The following is a 13,403-nucleotide window of genomic DNA, read 5'->3' as shown; positions in this document are numbered from 1 at the left end:
TGCAGAGAGCAAGAAGGTCTCCCCTGAGCCTCCTCCTCTCCAGGCTAAGCAACCCCAGCTCCCTCAGCCTCTCCTCACAGGGCTGTGCTCCAGACCCCTCCCCAGCTTTCTTGCCCTTCTCTGGACACCTTCCAGCAGCTCAACCTCTTTCCTAAGCTGAGGAGCCCAGAGCTGGACACAGGACTCAAGGTGTGGCCTGAGCAGTGCTGAGCACAGGGCAGAAGGACTTCCCTGCTCCTGCTGGCCACACTCTTCCTGCTGCAGGCCAGGATGCCCTTGGCCTTCTTGGCCCCCTGGGCACACTGCTGCCTCATGTTCAGCCAGCTGTCAATCAACACCCCCAGGTTCTGCCTGGCTGCTCTCAGCCACTCTGCCCCCAGCCTGTAGCACTGCCTGGGGTTGCTGTGGCCAAAGTGCAGCCCCTGGCACTTGGATGTGTTCAATCTCCTGCCCTTGGCCTCTGCCCATCTGCCCAGCCTGTCCAGGTCCCTCTGCAGAGCTCTCCTGCCCTCTAACAGCTCAACTCCTGCCCCCAGCTTGCTGTCAGCTGCACATTTTCTGCTGATGGACTCCATCCCCTCCTCCAGATCATCAGTGAAGATATTGAGCAGGCTGGGGCCCAGCACTGATCCCTTGAAGTCCCTTCCACCCTGAGCCACGCTGTGACTCTCTCAGCCCTCGATGTTTTCTGGGGGGCTGGGGCTGTTGCTAAGGAAAGGCAGAAGCCCTGGGCTGAAATGCAAAGTTCTTTGTCCAAAAGAACACAAGAGGAGACCTGGAAGGGAAGAGCTGAATGAGCACCCAGTGACCCTGTGGCCCTTGCAAACACATCCTGCTCTTGTTCTCAGTACTGGTTTAGCCAGTCTGAGGTTTCCTGCCTTTCTGCACCTCAGGCCAGGTATCTGCTGCCTGCTCTCAAGCTGTAATTATTGCACCTTGTGCCTGCAGGGCATGGCCCAGAACAAAAGGGCCAAGCCTGAAAGCACAGGAAGAAGCAAATCTCTGCTTTTAAGCTGTTCCCAGCAATCAGTGAACCCTGCTCTGCTGCTCTGGGCTTGGCTTGGGTTTGTTGTTCTGGCCTTGTGTTTTTTCAGCACTCTGAATGCTTTGCAGGTGTAGGAATAAGGAAAGGTTGGGGTGATAGGACCAGGAGCTCTTTCTGGAGCTGTCTCCTGGGCTGAGCTGCTGGCTTTGATAGACTAAACAGCAATCATTGAACTGGCAGGGCTGGAAGGGACCTCAAGGCTCAGCCAGCTCCAACCCCCCTGCCATGGGCAGGGACACCTCACACCACAGCAGGTTGCTCACAGCCACCTCCAGCCTGGCTGCAAACACCTCCAGCCAGGAGGCTGCCACCATCTCCCTGGGCAGCCTGTGCCAGGCTCTCACCACCCTCCTGGGGAACAACTTCTTCCTCACAGCCAATCTCAATCTCCCCACTTCTAGTTCTGCTCCCCAGTCAGGAGTGACCACCTCAATAAGCCATGAGCTTGCATGGGCCAAAGAGAGGAGTTTGTTGTTGGCTTGCAGTGAGAGGAGAAGCTCAGAGTGGTCCTGGTTTACTGGCCAGAGACTTTCAGATTTGCAGAATGGGTTGGGTTGGAAGGCACCTTGAAGACCACCCAGGTCCACCCCCTGCCATGCCCAGGGACCCCTCCCACCAGCCCAGGCTGCTCAAGGCCTCATCCAGCCTGGCCTTGAACACCTCCAGGGAGGAGCCACATCCACAGCATCCCTGGACAGCCTGTGCCAGTGTCTTCCCACCCTCACTGTCAAGAATGTCATCCTCCTCTCCAGCCCAAAGCTGCCTTCCTTGAGCCATGGTGCTCTTAGCTTGACCACTGGACTCCATGACCCGGGAGATCCTTCCCACCCAAACCAATTCCATGGTTCTGTGCTTCCAAGCACTGAGGACCAGTCCCAGGAGAAGAGGCAGAACCTGAGTGAGTCCCTTCTGAGCAAGCCTGGTGGGAGCACAGGAGGTTCCACCTCAAGACAAGGAGGAACTTCTGTACTGTGAGGGTCACAGAGCCCTGGAGCAGGCTGCCCAGGGAGGCTGTGGAGTCTCCCTCTCTGAAGACTTTCCAGGCCTCTCTGGATGTGTTCTGTGTGACCTGAGCAATATGGTCATAGAATCAACCAGGTTGGAAGAGACCTCAGAGATCATCCAGTCCAAGCTGTCACCCAGCCCTATCCAATCAACCAGACCATGGCACCAAGGGCCTCATCCAGGTTCTTCCTAAACACCTCCAGGGGTGGGGACTCCACCACCTCCCTGGGCAGCACATCCCAAGGGCCAATCTCTCTGGCTGGGAACAACTTTCTCCTCCCCTCCAGCCTGAACCTCCCCTGGCACAGCTTGAGACTGTGGCCTCTTGTTCTGGTGCTGGCTGCCTGGCAGAAGAGCCCAACCCCCACCTGGCTCCAACCTCCCTGCAGGGAGTTGCAGAGAGCAAGAAGGTCTCCCCTGAGCCTCCTCTTCTCCAGGCTCAGCAACCCCAGCCCCCTCAGCCTCTCCTCCCAGGGCTGTGCTCCAGACCCCTCCCCAGCTTTCTTGCCCTTCTCTGGACACCTTCCAGCAGCTCAACCTCTTTCCTAAGCTGAGGAGCCCAGAGCTGGACACAGGACTCAAGGTGTGGCCTGAGCAGTGCTGAGCACAGGGCAGAAGGACTTCCCTGCTCCTGCTGGCCACACTCTTCCTGCTGCAGGCCAGGATGCCCTTGGCCTTCTTGGCCCCCTGGGCACACTGCTGGCTCATGTTTATCCTACCATCGACCAGCACCCCCAGGTCCCTCTCTGCCTGGCTGCTCTCAGCCACTCTGCACACCTTCAAGCTTCTCAATGTCCTTCTTGAACTGGGGGGCCCAGAATTGGTCACAGCACTCAAGGTGTGGCCTGAGCAGTGCTCTGACAGGAGGGGTTGAACTCGATGCTCCCTTTGGGTCCCTCCCAGCCCCGGGCATGCTCCCCTGGGTGCTCCCTAACCCCTCTCCCGCCTGCCGCTCTGCCTCCCCAGCTTCCGCCGGTTCACGCGCTCCAACAGCGTCACCGCAGCCGTGCAGGCAGACCTGGACTTCCACGAGAACTTTGAGCTCCTGGACCCTCAGGAGGACAGCTCCTGCCCCGGCCCGGCCTCCAGGCAGTTCTCCCGCGACGCCAGCACCTCCACCGTCAGCATACAAGGCTCGGGAAACCACTACCACGCCTGTGCCGTGGACGATGACTTTGAGACGGATTTTGACCCCTCCATTTTGCCTCCCCCTGACCCCTGGATCGACTCCATCACCGAAGACCCCCTGGAAGCTGTGCAAAGGTCGGTGTGCCCCCGAGATGGCCACTGGTTCCTGAAGCTGCTGCAGGCAGAGAGGGATCGGATGGAGGGCTGGTGCCAGCAGATGGAGAGAGAAGAGCGAGAGAGCAACCTGCCCGAGGACAGTGAGTACCTGCCTGCAGGACAGGGGTTGGAAAGGGTGGAAGGGAGGGTTACAGATTGGGTTGGAAGGGAAGGTTACAGACTGGGTTGGAAGGGTTGGAAGGAAGGGTTACAGATTGGGTTGGAAAGGGTTGGAAGGAAGGGATACAGATTGGGTTGGAAGGAAAGGTTACAGACTGGGTTGGAAGGAAGGGTTACAGATTGGGTTGGAAGAGTTGGAAGGAAGGGTTACAAATTGAGTTGGAGGGTGTGGATGGTTACAGATGGGGTTGGAGGTGTTGGAAGGAAGGGTTACAGATTGGGTTGGAAGGAAGGGTTGGAAGGAAGGGTTGGAAGGAAGGGTTGGAAGGAAGGGTTACAGATTGGGTTGGAAGGAAGGGTTGGAAGGAAGGGTTACAGATTGGGTTGGAAGGGTTGGAAGGAAGGGTTGGAAGGAAGGGTTACAGATTGGGTTGGAAGGGTTGGAAGGAAGGGTTGGAAGGAAGGGTTACAGACTGGGTTGGAAGAGGCCCCCAAAGCTCATCTTGCCCTCCTTACTGTGGGTTAAATGGGGTTTGGAGGAGGTCAGGTCCCAGGGGATCTGGGTTGCTTAATCTTGAGGCGGTTCAGGGCAGCCCTCACTGCTCTCTACAATGCCCTGAAAGGAGGTTGGAGCGAGGTGTGGGTTGGGATCTTCTCCCCAGGGTCAGTGGTGGAATGAGAGGAGATGGCCTGAGGCTGTGCCGGGGCAGGGTTCGGTTGGATCTGACTGAGAGAGCGGTGAGGGGCTGGAACAGGCTGCCCGGGGGCCTGCTGGGGTCCCCATCCCCGGAGCGACTGAAGCGCTGTGGGGCTGAGGGCCCTGCTTTGGTGGCGAGCTGGCAGTGCTGCGGTGGGGCAGGGGCCTGGGGATCGGCAGGGTCCTGCAGAAGAAGACAGTTTGGTGATTGATTGATTGATTGGATGATTCATTCTTTGATTCTTTGAGTGATTCTGTGATTGATTCCTTGATTGATTCTATGATTGATTCTGTGATTGATTCTATGATTGGTTCTGTGATTGATTCCTTGATTGATTCTATGATTGATCCTATGACTGAATCTTTGATTCTACGATTGATTCTATGATTCTTTGACTCTATGATTGATCCTATGACTGATTCTATGATTGATTCTGTGATTGATTCTGTGGTTCTATGATTGATTCTTTGATTCCATGAATGATTCTTTGATTGATCCTATGATTGATCCTATGACTGATTCTTTGCTTGATTCTTTGATTCTTTGGTTGATTTTTTGATTGAGTCTATGATTCTCTGATTGATCCTATTATTGATTCTGTGATTGGTTCTTTGCTGCTATGATTGATCCTATGATTGGTTCTTTGGTTCTATGATTGATCCTATGGCTGATTCTTTGATTGATTCTATGATTCTATGATAGACTCTATGATTGATCCTGTGATTGATTCTTTGAGTCTATGATTCTCTGATTGATCCTATGATTGATCCTGTGATTGGTTCTTTGCTGCTATGATTGATCTTATGACTGGTGCTTTGATGCTATGATTGATCCTATGACTGATTCTTTGATTGATTCTATGATTTATCCTGTGATTGATTCTTTGACTCTGTGATTGAGTCTTTGATTCTTTGATTGATTCTTTGATTGAGTCTATGATTCTCTGGTTGATCCTATGACTGATCCTGTGATTGGTTCTTTGCTGCTATGATTGATCTTATGACTGATTCTTTGATTGATTCTATGATTCCATGATTGATTCTATGATTGATCCTATGACTGATTCTTTGATTGATTCTATGATTCCATGATTGATTCTATGATTGATCCTATGACTGATTCTTTGATTGATTCTATGATTCTATGATTCATTTGATTGATTCTTTGACTCTATGATTGATTCTTTGATTCCTTGGTTGATTCTTTGATTGAGTCTATGAGTCTCTGTTTGATGCTATGATTGATGCTGTGATTGGTTCTTAGATGCTCTGACTGATCCTATGGCTCCTTCCCTGTGCTGAGCGCTGTGATGTCGGTGTGACACCGCTGGCCGCTCCGGCACGCGGCAGCTGCGGCCCGTGGAGGCCTCCTGGGGCTTGCTTGGTGCAGCTCAGCATGTCCTGCTCTACCTGGTGCCAAGCAAAAGCATATGGCAGGGCCCACTCCGCCTGCTCAGCGGGGCCACGGACAAACCCTGCCCTCAAAGAGGTCTCTGGAGAGGGAGGCAGGAGCAGCAGAGCTGCCTGGCTTGGCAGGGGACAGGAGCAGGGCAGGGAGCGCAGCCCTTGTCCCCCACCTGCCACCCCCGGCGCGCGCTTGGCCGGCTCACAAAGCGGAGGAGCAGGAGGTGTGCTGAGGGGAGGTTTCTGTCCCTGGCATGGCAGCTGACAGAGGGCTGGTGTGTGTGTGTGTGTGTGTCCCCCGTGCCCGGCGCTCCGTAAGGCGATCCGCGGCTCCGGCAGACAATGCAGCCCTTGTGCGCGGCAGCTGCGCTGGGCAGGCAGCGGCTGGGCGCCAGGGGCTGGGCGCCAGGGGCTGGGCTGGGGGCACAGGCACCTTGGGCTTTAGCTGGCTGGGGGTGAGGATACCAGATGGGCTGGGCTGGGCTGGAGGCTTCGAGCTGGGGGAGTGGAGTCTGCTGCTGTGTGTCAAAAGGCGACAGCAAACCAAGCCGTGGTGGGTGGCTGGGTGGGGAGGGGCAGGGTGGGGAGGGGCGCGGAGCCCCTTCCACTGGGGATGATTTCATGGGCTCAGGGAATGGCTTAGGTGGGGAAAGCCCTCCCAGATCATCCAGTCCAGCCAGCAACCCAACCCCACCACAGCCACCAAACCCTCTCCCCAGGTGCCATGGCCACAAGGCTCTGGAACCCCTCCAGGGCTGGGGACTCCAGCCCCTCCCTGGGCAGCCTGGGCCAGTCCCTGACCACTCTTGCAGCACAGAAATTGTTCCTCATCTCCAACCTGAACCTTCCCTGGCCAACTTGAAGCCATCTCCTCTCCTTCTGTCACCTGATACTAGGGAGAAGAGCCCAACCTCCACCTCACTGCAGCCTCCCTTCAGGGAGCTGTAGAGAGCAAGGAGCTCTCCCTCAGCCTCCTCTCCTCCACACTGAGCACCCCCAGCTCCCTCAGCTGCTCCTCCCCAGCCCTGTTTTCCAGACCCTTCCCCAGCTTTGTTGCCCTTCTCTGGTTCCAGGCATGGAACATCTTCCACCTCTCTGGGCAGCCTGGGCCAGGCTCTCCCCACCCTCAGGGGCAAACATTTCTCCCTTCTCTCCACTCTCAGTCTCCCTCTTTGAGTCCAAACCATGCCCCCTTGGCCTGGCACAAGGGGCCCTGCTCAGGAATCTGCCCCCATCCTTCCTCTCTGCCCCTTTAAGCCCTGAAAGGCCACATGGCAAAGGAAGAGGACATCCATAAGTTCTCTCTCAGCCATGAGCAAGGAAAACCATTGGCCAGGGCTCTGTGGGGCTTCCCCAGGCTGTGGTGGTCCCTGCTGCTGGGGGCGGGGGGGGGCAATGGCCTCACCCTGCAGCAGCTGCTGGAGCCTTGCAGGGGGACAATCACCACCCTGACACGTGGCCAGGTCCTGCTGGAGTCCCCTTGGCCACAAGCCCCTGGCCACATGCCCAGCTTGGCCTTTTCTTGGGCTGCTTTTTCTGTTATCCCTAGCTGGGACTTCTCTGTCCCTGAGGGTTCCTCCCTGAACAGCCAGCACCTGGCTGGGAGCCCTGCCAGTGTCCAAAGGCTTGGGTGGACAGCAGGTGGAATGCACCAGCGAGGGAAGAATCCAGCGAGGGGGGGAAAGGCATGGAAAGTGTGCTGAGGAAAGCTGGAGAGGCCGGAGGGCACAGGGGAAGTGCTCAGCTCCCAGCATTTCCTCATGCACTCCTCTAAGCCCGGATGACTCCCAGCCAGGGGCTGCTCCCTCCATGCCTGACCCCTCTGGCTTGTTTTGCCGCTTAAGCCCTGAGCAGCAGCTTGAGCTTGGCATTTCCTGGCCTTTGTCATGCCTGCAGCGATTTCGGTGTGCCCTGGCACGGGGAATGAAAGGGCTGCTGGCTCCTGGCTGGGGACTGACCCTGAGACAGCTCCGTGCTGGGAGCGCTGCCGACGCACGGCGCCCAGCCGGCACCTGCAACCCAAATGCCTGCCTGGGGCCCCCGAAGTTCCCTCTCTTCTTCCCAGCCCTGGCTCCTGGGGCAATGGGCAGCTCCTGGGGTGCTGTGGCTAGCTCGGGCGCTGCCTACCCGCCAGGTGTTGCCCCATTAAGGGCGGCTGATTGTCCTCAAGTGGCTCCTTTGTTCTTAGCCCCTGGGGCCCCTCGAGTTTGAAATGCGAAGGGATCAGTTTGAGTTTCGGGGCCAGGTAGTGCTGCTGCTCCTCAGACCTGCCCTGGCTCCTGCCTGGTGACCTCTCAGAGCATTTCAGGTCGCTTTGGCTGTCGGTTTCTTGCATCCTGTTCCCCTTGTTGGCCTTAGTCTCCTCCCAAGGTACAGGAGAGGGCATGGCCTGGAGCTGCAGCAGGGGAAGTTGAGGTTGGACATCAGGACACATCTCCCCCTGTCCTATCCTCTGATGCTTCCTCTGATGAGGTTGGATCCTCAGCTTTGCAGCTCCATCTGATTCCTTGGCTTCAGACCTCAGAGGTGTTTCATAGAACCACACAATGGGTTGGGCTGGAAGGGACCTGCAAGCTCCTCCAGCTCCAACCCCCTGCCATGCCCAGGGACCCCTCCCATCAGCCAGGGTTGCTCAAGGCCTCATCCAGCCTGGCCTGGAACACCTCCAGGGAGGGGATATCCACAGCCTCCCTGGGCAGCCTGTGCCAGTGCCTCCCCACCCTCACTCTCAACAATTTCTTCCTCCTCTCCAGCCTCAATCTGCCCTCTCCCAGCTCAGAGCCATTGCCTCACATCCTGTGGCTCCCAGCCCTTGTTCAAAGTCCCTCCCCAGCTCTCTGTAGCTCCCCTCAGGTACTGGCAGGCTGCTCTAAGGTCTCCCTGGAACCTTTTCTTCTCCAGGCTGCAGAGCCCCAGCTTTCCCAGCCCAGCCCCATAAATCAGCCTGGTTTTGCTTTTTTGGGGGTGTTTTTCCTCCCATCTTGTCTCTTCTCTGTGGCACTGGAGGTTTTGGTGAAGTGAAACCATCCTACACTCCGACCCAGGTGGGTTTGGAAGCCAGGCTTAGCCTCTTGCTAAGACTTTGTGCCTTCTGGAGGGATTCCTTTCAGCCTCCCACATGCTTCGTCTGGGATTTATTCCTTCTCCCCCCACCCTCCTTCTCCTCTGAGTTCCCTGAGAGGGCAGGCTGTTGATGGGTTGCACATTAACAGAGCCCCCCTCCCCCTTTGGAGGGGGTGAGGGAATCAGTGACACTTGACTAGATGCAGCTCCAGCTCCAGCAGCAGCGACAACAATGGAGAGCAGCATCAGCATGCAGCCCACAGGCAGCCGGGAGCAGGGGCTGCGGGCAGGGCGCCAGGCGCTGGGCAGCCGAGGACAAGGACTTCCTTTTCCCTCTGCTGCCACCTCTGCACACTGAGATCTCTGCTTCCCTCAGGGAAGAGCTCCCAGCCCGCCCCAGCCACGGACCTGCACTCCTCTGCATACTTGGGATGGCACTTGCAGGTTGCAGCAGATGGTTCTTGAAGGCACTTCCCACCCAAACCATCCTGGGATCTGTGAGATCCCTTCCCACCCAAACCATCCTGGGATCTGTGAGATCCCTTCCCACCCAAATCATCCTGGGATCTGTGAGATCCCTTCCCAACCAAATCATCCTAGGATCTGTGAGATCCCTTCCCACCCAAACCATCCAAGGGTCTGTGAGATCCCTTCCCTACCAAACCATCCTAGGATCTGTGAGTCCCTTCCCACCCAAACCATTCTGTGACTCCACAGCAAACTCCTGGCCAAGCTGTCAGCCCCTGGCTTGGATGGGAGCACACTGCTTTGGGTTAGGAACTGGCTGGAGGCTGAGCCCAGAGAGTGGTGGTGAATGGTGCCACAGCCAGCTGGCAGCCAGGCACCAGTGCTGTGCCCCAGGGAGCAGTGCTGGGCCCCAGCCTGCTCAATATCTTCATTGATGATCTGGAGGAGGGGATGGAGTCCATAAGCAGGAAATGTGCAGCTGACAGCAAGCTGGGGGCAGCAGTTGAGCTGTTAGAGGGCAGGAGAGCTCTGCAGAGGGACCTGGCCAGGCTGGGCAGAGGGGCAGAGGCCAAGGGCAGAGATTGAACACATCCAAGTGCCAGGGGCTGCACATTGGCCACAACAACCCCAGGCAGTGCTACAGGCTGGGGGCAGAGTGGCTGAGAGCAGCCAGGCAGAGAGGGACCTGGAGATGCTGGTCGATGGTAGGAAGAACATGAGGCAGCAGTGTGCCCAGGGGGCCAAGAAGGCCAAGGGCATCCTGGCCTGCAGCAGGAAGAGTGTGGCCAGCAGGAGCAGGGAAGTCCTTCTGCCCTGTGCTCAGCACTGCTCAGGCCACACCTTGAGTCCTGTGTCCAGCTCTGGGCTCCTCAGCTTAGGAAAGAGGTTGAGCTGCTGGAAGGTGTCCAGAGAAGGGCAAGAAAGCTGGGGAGGGGTCTGGAGCACAGCCCTGTGAGGAGAGGCTGAGGGAGCTGGGGTTGCTTAGCCTGCAGAAGAGGAGGCTCAGGGGAGACCTTCTTGCTCTCTGCAACTCCCTGCAGGGAGGTTGGAGCCAGGTGGGGGTTGGTCTCTTCTCCCAGGCCCCCAGCAGCAGAACAAGAGGACACAGTCTCAGGCTGCACCAGGGGAGGTTTAGGCTGGAGGTGAGGAGAAAGTTCTACACAGAGAGAGTGATTGCCCACTGGAATGTGCTGCCTGGGGAGGTGGTGGAGTCACCATCACTGGAGGTGTTCAGGAGGAGACTTGCTGGGGTGCTTGGTGCCATGGGTTAGCTGTTTGGGTGGGTTGGATTGGTTGATGGGTTGGACACGACGATCTTGAAGGTCTCTTCCAACCTGGTCTATTCTGTTACTCTATGTATATGTATCCTATTCTATGGTTCATGGCTCTGTGCATCCACAGTTCCCTAATCCTCTGGTCAGTGATCCCCACCTCATGTAGTGCAGCATTCCAAGGACCTCTCTTCTCCCTTTGATGTTTTTTGGGGGGTTGGTTGTTGCTGAGGTTATTTTTGTGTCCCACGAAGCTCTTGGTTTGTTGTTTGTTTTTCCCCCCTCTCCTCTTCTCAAATCCGGGGAGGGATCGGAGCAGCCGAGCCCTGCAGCCGAGGCAGCTGTTCCCAAGCATCCTCGGTGGGAAGAGCTGTCCTAGCGAACAATGGGAACCACATGAAAGCTCCCGGCAGTCAGTGGCTCCTCCTGCCCCGGGGAAGTCCTTTCAGCGGCGTGCTCTGCACACTGGGTTGCATCAATGGCTTGGGACACCCGGGGGGGGTCCCTCTGCAGCGCTGGGTGCGGAGCATGGGGCGCAGCAACCCTTGGTGACAGCAACGAGAGCCCTGTGCCCCGTGCCCGGGACAGTCCCCCCCAGGACGTTCTCCAGCTCCTGGGCACCAAATGAACGCCTGGGCTCCCTCCGTGCTCACACAGCTCCGGCCGGCAGCTCGGGGGGGACAGGCTCTTCCCTCCTCCTATCCCCCTTTCATCCCTCCCCTTTCGCTGGCTGCAGCCTTCAGTGATCCCCACCTCCCACCCTGCCCTCAGCAGCCCTACGGAGGCAGCTTTGGGGAGGCTGAGGGACAAACCTCGAAGGAGCAGAAGGCAGCCTTGGTCCCGCTGTGGGTGTCAGGGTTTGCTTCAGCGGGGGGGCTGTGCCGGTTCGCTCCGCGTGGGGCTGCGCCAGTGAAGCCCAGGGAGAGCCCTTCCTGCTGCCAGGCATCGCCTGCTGCCTGCTGCCTGCTGCCTGCTGCCTGGGGCGTGGGCTGCAGCTGCTCCCAGCGCCAGGGCAGCCTCCAGATCTTCCCAGGAGCGCTGACGGCAGAGCTCGGGGCTTGCCTGCCTGCCTGCCTGCCTGCTTGCTCTCTTTCCCTCTGTCTTCTCTTCTGCCTTCTCTTTGTCCTCTTTGACTCTCTGTCTTCTCCTTCCTTCCTTCCTTCCTTCCTTCCTTCCTTCCTTCCTTCCTTCCTTCCTTCCTTCCTTCCTTCCTTCCTTCCTTCCTTCCTTCCTTCCTTCCTTCCTTCCTTCCTTCCTCCCTCCCTTCCTTCCGAGTTCCTTCCTAGTTCCTTCTGAGTTCCTTCTTTCCTTCCAAGTTCCTTCCTTTCTCCCTCCCTCCTTTCCTTCTTTTCCTTCCTCCCTTCTTTCCTCCCTCTCTTCCTTCCGAGTTCCTCCTAAGTTCCTTCCTTCTGAGTTCTTTCCAAGTTCCTTCCTTTCAACTTCATTCCTTCCTTCCAAGTTCCTTCCGAGTTCCTTCCTTCTGAGTTCCTTCCAAGTTCCTTCTGAGTTCTTTCCTTCCTTCCTTTCTCCCTCTCTCCCTCCCTCCCTTCCTCCTTTCCTTCCTTTCCTTCCTCCCTTCTTCCCTCACTCCCTTCCAAGTTCCTTCCCTTCCCTTCCCTCCCTTCCTTCCTTCCTCTCCCTTCCTTCCCTCCCTCCCTTCCCTTCCTTCCCTTTGGTATATTTTGACTGGGCCCAAAGGGTGGTGGGAATGGAGGTGACTCCAGTTGGTGGCCAGTCACAGGTGGTGCTTCCCAGGGCTCAGCATTGGGAGCAGTACAATTCCATCCTCCCCAGAGAGTTGCCCAGGCCTGGCCCAGGCTGCCCAGGGCAGTGGTGCAGTGCCCATCCCTGGAAGCCCTTCAAAGCCCTGGAGATGTGGTGCTGAGCAGTGTGCTTTGGCGGTGACCTGGCGGTGCTGGGTCGAGGGTGGGACTGGAGGACCTGCAGGCTGTCTCCAACCTGCAGAGGTCTCTGGTTTGTGGTGAGCTTCCTGCACTGCAGCAGTGCTGAGCTGTGCCTCCGTGGGGCTCTGTGCTGCTTCCAGCTGGTCCCACTGCTGGGGGTGGGATTGAGCTGCAGTATTTTTGCCTAGTGCAGGCCTGGGCTCAGATTCATCATCTGCCCTGCAGTCCGTGGCTGAGGGAGGGCATGGGTGTGGAGAGCCAGAGCTCAGCCCTGCACAGCTTTCCCCTCCCTCCCTGGGCTCCTGGCTGCCCCAGGACTGACACTTCTCTTTCTTTCAGTTCTAGGCAAAATCCGAACTGCAGTGGGCAGTGCCCAGCTCCTCATGGCCCAGAAATTTTACCAGTTCAGAGAGCTTTGTGAAGAAAACCTGGTAGGTACCTGCCCTTCCAGCCCTGCCCTGGGCCCTCACTGACCCTGCTTCAACCAGGCCAGCTCCAAGGTCCTGCAACTGAGTCAGGCCAGCCCCAGGCACAGCTCCAGGCTGAGGGCAGAGAGGGTTGGGAGCAGCCCTGAAGGAAGAGGCTTGGGGGTGCTGGGTGCTGAGCAGCTCCCCAGGAGCCAGCAGTGCCTCCTGCAGCCCTCAGGCAGCTGTGTGCTGGCTGCAGCCAGAGCAGGGTGGGCAGAGGGCAGCAGAGGGGATCCTGCCCCTGGGCTCTGCTCTGCTCAGACCTCACCTCCAATCCTGCCTCCAGCTCTGCTGTCCCCAGCAGGAGAAGGACACAGAGCTGCTGGAGAGAGGCCAGAGGAGGCCACAGAGATGCTGCCAGGGCTGGAGCAGCTCTGCTGGGAGCACAGGCTGAGGGAGCTGGGGCTGTGCAGCCTGCAGAGGAGAAGGCTCCAGGGGCACCTCAGAGCTGCTGCCAGCACCTGAAGGGATTATGGAATCATAGAATGCAATGGGTTGGAAGGGGCCTCTAGAAGTCATCTAGTCCATTCCCCCCCCTGCAGTACACAAGGACATCCCTATCTAGATCAGGTTGTTCTGAGCCCTATCATAGAATCATAGAACCAACAAGGCTGGAAAAGACCTCAGAGCTCATCCAGTCCAACCTCTCCCCCAGCACCATCTGATCAACTCAAC

The 13,403-nt window shown here is 57.4% G+C and overlaps 1 protein-coding gene across 1 annotated transcript in view; it reads left to right on the top strand.

Moving 5' to 3' along the window:
* Window positions 1–13,403, top strand: part of LOC137459034 (disks large-associated protein 1-like) — a 46,996-nt gene that overhangs the window by 24,061 nt on the left and 9,532 nt on the right. The window contains 2 exon segments of the mRNA XM_068170292.1: window positions 3,017–3,435; window positions 12,601–12,692. Of these exon segments, the coding sequence (XP_068026393.1) occupies window positions 3,017–3,435; window positions 12,601–12,692 (511 nt within the window).

This window comes from Melanerpes formicivorus, unplaced genomic scaffold, assembly GCF_026170545.1.
Source record: "Melanerpes formicivorus ecotype bairdi unplaced genomic scaffold, bMelFor1.0.p_v2 SCAF_311, whole genome shotgun sequence".
Taxonomy (NCBI): Eukaryota; Metazoa; Chordata; class Aves; order Piciformes; family Picidae; genus Melanerpes; species Melanerpes formicivorus.
Note: the sequence above shows the minus strand (reverse complement) of the source record. Positions and strands in the feature narration are given on the sequence as shown.